Source organism: Balaenoptera borealis (assembly GCF_965194805.1).
Source record: "Balaenoptera borealis genome assembly, chromosome: 20".
In the NCBI taxonomy this organism is placed as follows: Eukaryota; Metazoa; Chordata; class Mammalia; order Artiodactyla; family Balaenopteridae; genus Balaenoptera; species Balaenoptera borealis.
Genome location: NC_138879.1, coordinates 12,255,786 through 12,266,574, shown reverse-complemented (window position 1 = coordinate 12,266,574; position 10,789 = coordinate 12,255,786). Strand labels below are relative to the sequence as shown.

General features: G+C 62.8%; 1 protein-coding gene across 2 annotated transcripts; it reads right to left on the bottom strand.

Moving 5' to 3' along the window:
• Window positions 1-900: 900 nt before the first annotated feature.
• SLC25A10 (solute carrier family 25 member 10) lies at window positions 901-7,578 on the bottom strand. Of its 2 annotated transcripts, none has more exons than XM_082374288.1 (11): window positions 7,384-7,578; window positions 5,225-5,344; window positions 4,547-4,661; window positions 4,419-4,467; window positions 4,122-4,163; window positions 3,178-3,221; window positions 2,959-3,029; window positions 2,584-2,676; window positions 2,201-2,278; window positions 1,229-1,285; window positions 901-1,069 (listed from the first exon to the last, which is right to left on the bottom strand). In XM_082374288.1, the coding sequence occupies exons 1-11, from the start codon at window positions 7,474-7,476 to the stop codon at window positions 1,034-1,036; spliced, it is 798 nt and encodes a 265-aa protein (XP_082230414.1). In that variant the 5' UTR covers window positions 7,477-7,578; the 3' UTR covers window positions 901-1,033. The 2 variants fall into 2 exon arrangements, with proteins under 2 accessions (XP_082230414.1, XP_082230413.1); XM_082374287.1 differs by having other exon boundaries at window positions 901-1,135; window positions 7,384-7,577.
• Window positions 7,579-10,789: the final 3,211 nt, after the last annotated feature.

Sequence of the window (10,789 nt, the reverse complement as noted above, 5' to 3'; positions counted from 1 at the left end):
GACCCAGCACTTCACCGTCCTTTATTAACACCCCTGTAGGGCGACGTGGAAGCGCTGGCCACTTGCTGGGGGGCGGGGGGTGTGGCACAGTGGCCAGGTGACTGGGGGAGGCAGACAGATGCAGCTCCCAGCCCATCTGCAGGCTGCTGTGGCAGCGGAACCTGGGCGGTGGCGTTTTGGCTGACCAGCTGCTGGGGACCGTGCAAGTGACCGCTGTGTAGACAGGAGCCCCTGTGGACATGCCACTCCTGCCCAGGGAGCCAGGAGGGGACACTGCACGCTCCATGAAGACAGCAGCCGCCTGCTGGCACTGAGAGGTTTTGGTGAAACTGATTGTTAAAGCAACTGGGGATGGGCTGGACCGGGGGAGCAGGGGTGTGGGGCACCTGCGGGTCACACCCAGACCCTCCCTCCTGGGTACTCATTCTGCCCTGGCCTGGCAGCTGTGGGTGCGCAGCTACCTTTGAGAACATCATAAAATCTATGGTCCCTCTCCTGGGATGAAAGTGCAGGTGCACGTGTCATTCGGTGAGTGATGCTGGGGGTCCACACCCCCACTCTATCACCCAGGTCCTCAGTGGAAGCTGCTGGAAGACAGTGCTGGGGGCCCTGGGCTTAGTGAAAGGAAGAGACTTCAGGGGCTGGAGACCCCAGACCCCAGAAAGCCTGGACAGCCTGCCCCTCCCAACTCCAAGATTAACTGCCTACTTGGGGAGAGAGAAAACTGAACCTGGGGCCTAGGCACCTCCCTCCGAGGGAGTCACTGGTGTGCAGAGGAGGCTGCTGGACATCAGGTGGGGAGAGCCTGGGGTGGGCAGCAGGGGGTGGAGGTGTGGGCAGCAGCTCAGGAGGGGACGACGGTCACTGGGCTGGCCAGGCAGGCTGGGGCGGGGGTCCTGAGCCAGGGAGGAGGGGGCCGGAGCACGGCGGGCAGGTGCTGGGCTCAGGGCAGCGCTCAGCTGCTGACCCTCCAGGACTCTGGAAAAAACTGAGGCAGGGGGCTGGGCATGACCCAGCTGCTCCCACGACCACATCAGGACGGCACTTTGATGCCAAAGTGTTTGCGAAGCTGCTCCAGAAACACAAACGTGAGCACGGTGTGGGGCATGAGGCGGATGCCGGCAGGCACGAGGCCCTGAGGGAGAGAGGAGGGGGGACGTGAAGACAGCCCTGGAGGGAACCCCCCTGCCCTGCCCTGCCCCCCTGCCCCAGCCACGCCCTGCTTAACCTTGTAAAAGGCCAGCGGCCCAAGCTTCGCTGTCTCCATGGCACAGTGCAGAACACCCTGCAAAAAATGCAAGACAATGCAATAAGATGGAAAGCTGCTTCTCCAAAGGCACGAACGCCCACCCCCACCCCCGCACCTGATGGCGGGCATGAGTGTGCAAAACAGCCTGGAAGTTCAAAGGTAAACATGGGAGGTGGGGTCGGCAGGCACAAAGGTCAAGGGCTGCCCTGCCCACTAACCAGACAAAACTAGAATCTGAAAGCACACCCAGGGCCAGGCTGACCTGCCAGGCACCTACAGTGCTTGAGCGGCTGCCATAAAGACACAGAAGACACCGTGCGTGATGGAGGGAGCCTCGGACAGGTGCTAGGCCCCAGGCGCTGGACCTGCCGACCTGCACCGTGCTGAGTTTCACTGACTGCAGTGACCCAACTGCCTCTGTTAACGTGTCAAAGAATCTGATTTAAAAACACACACGGGTGGCTTCCCTGGTGGCGCAGTGGTTAAGAATCCACCTGCCAATGTAGGGAACACGGGTTCGAGCCCTGGTCTGGGAAGATCCCACATGCCGCGGAGCAACTAAGTCCGTGCGCCACAACTACTGAGCCTGTGCTCTAGAGCCCACGTGTCACAACTACTGAAGCCCGCACGCCTAGAGCCCATGCTCTGCAACAAGAGAAGCCATGGCAATGAGAAGCCCGCGCACCGGAACGAAGAGTAGCCCCCGCTCGCCGCGACTAGAGAAAGCCCGCGCTCAGCAACGAAGACCCAACGCAGCCAAAGATAAATAAATAAATAAATAAATAAATTTATTTTAAAAAACCAAAAACACACACAGGGCCCAGGCTGCTGCAGGCCTGACGGCAACTGGGAGGGATGCAGTCGTGGGTGGAGGAGCAGAGCCTCGTCCACACCCTGGCACAAGGACACAGGCTCACACAGCAGCAACAGCAGGGCGGGGCCCCCACTCACCTGATACTCGCCCTTGGCGTTCATCAGCCGGGTCTTCAGCACGTCCAGGGGCTGGCACAGGAATGTGGCGCATCCACCCTGGAAGGCAGGTCGTCACCAATGGGTCTGCCAGGCAGGGCGGGTGGGCACCCCTCACCCGCCTCACCACAGGCCTATCCTGGACCCCCAGGAGTTGTCCCCAGGGCCATGGGGGACAACAGGAACAGTCTCGGCCTGGGCTCTGGGGGATCCATGGACTCCTCCCCAGGACCCTGACGCCTACTAATGCAGCCTGAGAGGGGCAGCCACCAGACTTGCCAAAGCCTCCTGCCGTTCTGAGCCCTTGCTCATCCCAGGCGCCCTCAGCTCCCAAGGCTGGTCAGGGCCCCACCTCCGCCACTCACCGCAATGAAGCTGGCGATAAAGTGAGTGAAGATGCTGTCGGACAAGTACCCCGTGCTGAGAACCAGCTGCTTGGCTTGATCATAGCAGGACAGCTGTCAGGGGAGGAGGGATGGTCAGGGCCCAAGGGACAGCCCACAGCTCGGGGGAAGACAGATGGGGCCCACAGTGACACCAGCTGGACTGACCAAGTACGTGCTCTGTGGGTCACCTACCGTCACCACACCTGGGTGGAGAGATGAGGCCCAGACCGGCCTGAGCCCACTTCCCTGGCCCCATGTGTGTTCGTGCCCACTGCCTTCCTATGGGACCTCTCAGAGGGCTGAGGCCAGGCCCCCCAGATGCTGCCCGAGTCCCACCCCAAGCGGAAGCCCTACCTGGCCCACGGTGACCAACATCCCTCGACTGGACGCCATAGTTGCGCCCGAGAACAGCTTCTTCAGACCCTCTGTCGGGGAAAGGGAAGAGGTTGGGTGCCCGGCCCAAACCCCTCCGGCCTCCCCCCAAGTCCTTAACAGCGCTCTCCCTAGGCCCGCTCCTGGGTCCCAGTTGGAGGCTGCCCCAGCCCTCACCGTGCAAAGGACCTCCCCTCTCACCTTCTCGGGCCACGCGGTACAGGCCGTCCAGGGCGTGGGCGTAGCTGCCGGGGGACAGAGAATGGGCCCATGTGAAGCTCTCCCTGACCACTGGCTCCCTTGGGAAGGTCCTCCCCATCACAGGCCACGCCCCCATCACAGGCCACGCCCCCATCACAGGCCAGGAGGAACTCAAAGTGCCATAGGGGCCAGAGAACAATGGCCTTTTCTGACAGCTCAGAGCAGTCTCCCTGCTCAGTGGACCTCAGGGCCTGAAGATCCCGAGTTCCACAGGAAAACACCCTCTCTGGGGGGGGCTGCCAGCTCTGAAGCTAGTCCTGTCTGCAGGCCGTTACCAAGGGCAGGAGGATGGGACGCCCTGCCAGGCCCCCTTCCCAACCCCGTCACTTGGTCCACCTTCCCCACAGCCTATGCTCTGGCCAGTGAGTGGCCAATGGGATCACCTGGAGCCACACTTCTCCCTGAACTGGCTGATACCAACGCCCAGTGTTTGACTACAGCATCGGTCCATAAACAGGGCCTCAGAATCCCCCGTGTCTTAGGTTTCACGCAAAACGGTGTTTTTACCACGAAAACAACCACCCAGCTCCCAAACCCTTTTGAAGACCAAACTCACTTAAACTTCTAAACCACCCTTCATGCAAACGTGCACAGGTGCAAGAGGGAGTAGAGAGTGACCAACCCCTGCCCACCTCCCAGTCCAGCCCCCAACCCCGGGGTCCTCCTACAGGGGAAGAAGAACCCAGAGGTCCTGGAAGTCCCCTCAGGATTCCAGAACAGACGCTCACAATGTATGTTTCCAAAGGCCGTCAGCCGCCCGACCTGCTCCATGTGACCCCACAGGAGCGGTGCCCTGCTGGAGTCCCCATCGGGTCCCGGCAGAGCTGCTCAGGGGTCTTCTCAGCCCCGTCCCCAAAACCCCCAGGGCACACCATGCTACTCACTTTCGGCGCTGATTCTGGGGCAGCTTCACGTCGTTCTGCATCCTGAAACAAGCAGAGGGTTCAGGGGGCGGCAGGGCCAGACGCCCCACAGACCCCAGCAGGCGGCAGGGGCTCCCTCTGGCAGTGAGCAGCCGGCCCCGCCCAGGGCTGCCCCGCCACAGGCTCAGCGCCATCCCCCAGCGTCCCAGACCCTGAGGTCTGAGTGGCTTGTTCCAGGCAGAACACACTGAGACCCCAGCGAGTGAGGCCAGCCCCACCAGGGGACAGCAAGACCCCAGCCTCGGGGACCGCACTGACCTGACGTTGACCATGTCCGCGGGGGTCCCCACGAAGCCGCCGATACAACCTGTCACAACAGCCAACATGTGACCATTGGCAAGGCCCCCCGCCCCACCTGCCCCGCCGCTGCCCACCCGGCTGCTCACCACTGATGGAGCCCAGCAGGACCTTCTTGTAGAAGGGCAGGGGGCCCTCGCTGCCCTTGGTTACGTGGTCCCGCACGGTCTCGTAGATGGCAAACCGAGTCAGGGAGTAGGTCATCTGGGGAGAAAGGGCCCAGCTCAGAGGGTGCGGGTGGAGGGACGGCGCTGGGCACCCCCCACACCCCTGGTCCTCCAGGGCATGGTCATCACCACGTGGACCACAGGGACACCCAGGGACCTCTCGGCCAGCAAGCAGCTGAGCCAATTCGCGAACCCGGGGCTGGCTGAGTCCAGGCCCCGCACCCTCCTCTTCTCCCGCCTCGCCCCTGCCAGCGTCAGTATCCCCATCTGTAGGCGGCGGTCTTGGGCCGGCTGTGAGAGCATGGCCAACCCTGTGCCAGGCAGAAGCACATCTCACACTGCCACGCCCTGCACCCACCCGGGGGCTGCTGGCTCCCCAGGCCTTGCGGTCCCTTCCTCATAAGCAGCCTTGAAAAGGAGAAAGGAGCTTCCATGCCCACAGGGCATCCACGGTGGGCAAGAGGCGCGACTGGCCTGGGGGAGGCCAGCGACCCCTCTGCCTCCTTGGGCTGAGTGTGGGCTCTGGAATCAAGACCTAAGGGACCCCTGGCCGAGAGTCCCACCCACCACCCCGGGAGGTGGGGAGCCCCCCAGAGGTACCTGTCTGCACAGGGAGGCGCTCAGCCCATTGTAGAGCGCCAGGATGCCGTCGGAGCGCACCACCTGCAGCGCCATACCCGTCATGCGCAGCTTCACCTCCTGCTGCGTCTGCAGATGCACCTGTGGGGAAGCGGGTCGCACCTGCTCAGAGCCGTGGCCCATCTGGAGCCCACCAGGGCCAGCTCTGCTCTAAGCCCTTTTCCACAATCTTCCACCTTTACATGCTGAGCCTGTGGGCCAAGTGCTACCAGCACCCGCATTTAAGAGACAGGAAACTGAAGCCTCCTAAGGGCACCAGCCGGGGAGTGGAGCCGGAACTCAGTGTCCATGTCTGGCGCCAACCTCTTTTTCACACCATCATCTCACAAGAGAAAATACCAGCCAACATGTGAGCCCAATTCCACCTGCCATGGGGTGGAGTCGTCAGCTCCACCCTTTAGATGAAGACACTGGGCAACTCCAGGGGCCCACTTTGTAGCCTCGCCTGCCTCTCGAGAGAGACAGAGTTAGGGGGGCTCAGAGTTGACCTGAAGAAACATGGGAGACTCGGAAGAGGTGGGTGAGAATCCAGGGGGCGCACAGGGGGAAGGGCGCCTCGGAGTCCATCCCTGCAGCACACTCTCCAGCCAAGTCAGGTCCTGGCTGGACCCGCTGAGGCAAGTTACTGATTCTTCTGCCTCAGTTTCTCTCAGTGTGCTGTGAGCCGGGAACAGAGGGCCCTGGGCCTGGGGGCAGGGTGGCCACACAGCAGCCTCCGTGAAGGCAAGAAGCCACTGTGAGGGTTCAGCCAAGACGTGGGGCAAACGGAGAGATCAAGGAGCTTTAAGATACTTTTTCCAAAGACGATGCCGAGAAGTAAAAACCCTGGCAGGGCCTCCCCTGCTGGAGGCCTCCATGGCTGCCGGCACTGCCCGCTTCACCCCATCACAGGACCGTGTGCTCCCTGGGCCAGAGGGCAGCCACATTCCTGTGTCTGCCGGCCTCCCAGACTCCCACCCCCGCCCCAAGCGCTCTGCAGCAAAACAGCACCTGGGTGGAAGGGAGGGGGCAAGGGGCAGTGATGCCCCAAGGAGCCTTGGACAAGTGACTCTAGGCTGGCCCAGGGCCAGGGAGGGCTCCAAGAGCCCCTGGAGGCTGTGTCCACATCCAGGCAGAGACAGTGAGCTTGATCCTCCCGAGCCTGCGATGCGGGAGGGAGGAAGGCAAAGGGACCTGTACGGGCATCCAGAAAGAAAAACAAGACAGGAATGAGAAGGGGTTCCTCTCTCCACAAACCAAAAAGCACCTTCCTACCTGGCCCTGCTCTGCCAGGCCACGTCATGGGCCCTGGGGGCTACCAGGAACCATGCAGGCCTCTCCCAGGTCTCTGAAATGCCAGAGGGGCTACCAGCTTCAGCCCCACCCCCAACATCTGCTAATCCTGCCTTTCCTGGTGGCCAGGCTTGAGGGATGGCTGGGTCAGCCCAGGACACAGGTGCCAATCCCTCCCAGGGGGCCAATGTGGGGTGCAGGCTGCTCTGGGTGGGGATAAGGAAGGGAGGGGGTGGCCAGGAGGCTCTGCCCTTGCCAACAGGCCCCACAAGACCACAGCCCAGGTTCCCTGGCCCAGGGCCCACTGGCCAAAATATGCTTTGTGCCTCTGGCCCTTCTTTGTTGTTTGTGGTGACAAAAGGGCAGAAAATTGGCCTGCCTCAGGGACAAGGGAATCTCTGTCTTGTTCTGACCCATAAGGATTTTTTCAAAAAAACGTAGAAACAGTGTGATTGCTTCTTGCTGAGAGAAACAATCACCTTCACTGGGCAGCACCTGCATGCAGCCTTGGGATCATGGCTTCCAGGTGCCCACCTCCCAGGAAGAAGCAGCCCAAAGCAGGGTTGCCGGCCACATCCTTCCTCCGTCTCTGTGTGTGTGTGCTTGGCACCCAGTAGGCAGAGGGAGCGCGTCGTCCTGCCGGGGTGCCTCCAGCTGCGCTCAGAGAACCACTCCCTCAACATGTCAGCCGGGAGAACGAGTGTCCTCAAAAGTGCGGGGGAAAGTGCCTCAGAGAGGCCAAGGGACCAGTCCAAGGTCACACAGGTAGCAGAGTGGGGAGCGAGGGGCACCTCCGCCGCCCGCTCCACGCAGAGCTTCTCGGCGGGCCCTCCCAGCACCGCACTCACCTTGACCAGGTCCAGCGGGTGCGTGCAGCAGGCGGCCCCGCACGACGCCAGCCCACCGAAGTACCAGCGCGACACGCGCGCCTCGGCCGCCATGGCCCGGATGCCGCCGCCACCGCCGTCGAGGAGCGCAGGTGTCCGGCCCCGACACGGCCCTTGAAGCCTGGACACAGGCCCCGCCCCAGCCCCGCCCCAGCCGCGACCCGGCCCGACCCGGCCCGGTCCGCGCCGCCTTCCGTTCAAAGGGCCGCCGGCCACCCGCGCCCCGCACAGCCAATGCGCCCGCGCGGCCCGGGGGAGGGGCCTGAGGGGCGTGGCCTGTAAGACCCCGCCCCGAGCCCGGGGGCGGGTCCCGCGCCTTAAAGCGGCCGCGGCCCGGCAGGTCAACCTAGTGGGCCCCACCGAGCCGCTTAGGGGACCCCCACTGGTGCGGGCCGCGCGAACCGCAGGGAGCTAGCGGGTGAACCTCCCTCACTCCCCCCAGGGACCTGCGTCCTCCCCAGTCCTGCGCCGGCCAGCCCGCGGGGCCGCCCTGGAGCCTAGGGCACGTCTGCTAGGGTCACGGCCCGAGTGGCCTGGGCGCTCTGCCAGCCCCCACCCCTCCTAGAGGCCTGCTTCCCGCAAGTGCCCGCCCCCTGCCGCGGCCCTGGACTTGCACCCAGTGTCCCACCCCGCGGCGCAGGCTCCGGGACGCGTAGAGCTGCTTAGAGGTTGCGGCAAACCTCCTTAGGACTAACCTGCGGATTACAGGAAAACTAGGGACAAAGGCAATTCGGAGAGACTAGCCGCCCCGCCTACCCACCCCTCCCAGAACGCCCAGCCGAGTCCAGCCTTAGGCCTGCTCTGACCACACGGCCCCAGGCAGCTACCCTGAGGCGGCTCAGGAGAGGGGTTCTGGGTATGGGGGCTCAGGCTCCTGGGAGGCGGCAATCAGCAAACTGCCTGCTCCGGCCTGGCCCCAGCAGGAGATGCACACCTCCCAGCAAACCGGAAGTGCAGATGTGCAGCTAGCCCAAAGGCGCACCTGTCAGGCAGAGAAATCCGAGTCCCCAGGGCCGCTTTTGGGTGGGGCCACATGGATCTCGGGGGAGGCAGCGCCAGAGACCCCTGCACTAGTAAGGACCTATGTCCTGCTGTCCTAGCTTGGCCACTGCAGCCCTCACCCCAAGGGAGAAGGGTGACGGGCATCGGGGAAACAACTCCTGGCCCCCTGGGCCCACCGAGCACCCTGAATAACAAGTCCAGCCTGGTCTCTGAGCACCCAGGGATTCTCTGTGAGAGGCATTAGGTGCCTGAGCAAACCCTGCTGTCTATTTGCTTAAAGCAGCCACCTGGAGACTAAGGAAACCGTGTCTTCCAGAACCCCAGGAGGCCTCTGACCCCTGTCATCAGTTGGGAACATGAACAGCTGGCTCCAGGAGATTTCGAGCCCAGAAATGCCAAGGAGCGCGGGGTGGGGCAAGGGGTAGTGCTATGCTGAAAGGGCAGTTGGAAATGTGGGAGGAATCCTGGAAAACGGGAAGTGCCCCAAGACTGGAGCACCCTTTTTAGAAAAAGGTGGATTGTGCAAACTATAGGTCAAGGAACTCAAAAAGATCCCAGTCTAATTTTCAAATGGATCCTAAAGACTTGTGCAGAAGTCTGAGAGAGTGATGGGGAGGTCAGGCAAGGGCTTAAGGACAGGGCTGCCAGGCCAGGCCTCTTTGGGATCTGGTGTCTGTGCTGCGGCATTTACACATTTCCTCTTGGTGCCTGGGCAGGGAGGATGGAGCTACGTGGGTGGCCTGGCAGACGCCAGGGTCCCTGGAATTGGCGGGGAGGGGGGTGGGGGTGTCTATGGGGGTGAGAAGCACGTGAGTCAGCTCTGGATCTCCCACTGCTGTGTCCTCTGTGACCATTTCATGAGCCTGGACGAAGGCCAAATCCTACCAGGCTCCAATGGAATCTTGTAAGGTCTTGCATGGGTGTCAGCAGGGCAACTCAGGATACCCAGCAGACCCACCTCCCAACGCCAAGCCTAAGGGCCAAGTGGGCTCCAGGGACCCAGGGCGATCCCCAGTGGCACACTCCACCTATTTCCAGGTCTGAGACACTTTAGGGCCACCAACAGGCTGGAGCAGATCAGGGGGAGGTGGAAGGGCCAGGACCCCCAACAGGAGGCCTGGGCCAGGGAGCTGCCTGGGAAGGGAAGGCCCGGGATCTTCACAGAGCCTTCAGGTAGGACTTCGAGGTCAGGTGGGAGCACCATGGCAGCATCCCATCTGTTGTATGCAAGGCAGGAGGAGTCGGGCCTGATGGTCCCAGAAGTGCAGTCACCCCCAGCATGGAACAGAGGGCCCCATCCTTGGGGGGGGGTGAGGGGAGCCCCAGTCGTCACACCAGCTGCCCTGGAAAGATGGAGGAGCTCAGAGCACAAGCGGCCTTTCCAGGTCACTGGCGGGGGTGGGGGAGGCCCCGTGACCACGCACGTCTGGGCTGGGGGGTGTCCCTGAGCCCGGAACCACTCCCTGCCCCTAGGAAAAGGCAGCAGGATCAGCAGGCCACACCCAGCCCCAGGTGACCAACAGTCCCCTCTGCTAAGCAAAGGCACACCCAGAGATCTGCTGCTGGCGAATCAGTAACCTCATGGGCCACAGGCTTGGCCAGTGGGGCTCTCTGGTCAGGGGGCTGCCTACCCTGTCCTCGGACCCTTCCTACAATGAGGGCCAGCAGGGGGCACGTCCTCAGGGAGGACACCTAGGTGGCGTGGGGGATGCTGGGCACACCCACCTGGGAGCCTGGCAGCTCCCAGGCCTGTCCAGAGCCGTCCCACCCAGAGGGTGGCATTCCCAGACCTAGTGTCCCCTTCTGGTCCCTCAGAGCCAAGGGAGGGGGCTCCAGGTGGGACCTGGAGACCCAGGCCAGAAGGGGTGGGCCCCCGTGGGTCACAGGAACTATGTGCCTTCCCAGAGTGGACACTCAAAAAGCCCTGCAGCCACCCGCCCTCCCGCTCTGCCCAAAGCCCCAGGGGCCTCCTGCCATGGGCCAGTGAGGAAGGAATCTACCGCCCCCTCCCGGGCCCTGCTGAGATGGAGCTTCCCCAAGAGAAGGAAGACAAGGGTCCTTGGAGCAAGAGGGCACTAGGCAGGGCCTGCAAGCTCGGGCGGCCACTGCCATCTGTAAACGCCACTCTGGCACCAGGCCACCTCTCTCACCTCACCCCTGGCTCCATGACACAGTTCCCTGAGCCCCCTCTAAGGGAGCAGCTGACACCCCCAACTGCTGCAGGTTGCAAAACACATCCTCCTGCCTGCTGGGCAGCCTCTCACAGGGCTGCTATGCCCACTTACGGTACACACCTCACTCCCACCTGCCCAGGCCAGGGGCTGCATGTGCTGTTGAAGACCGCCAAAGTTTAAGGGCAAGGAGT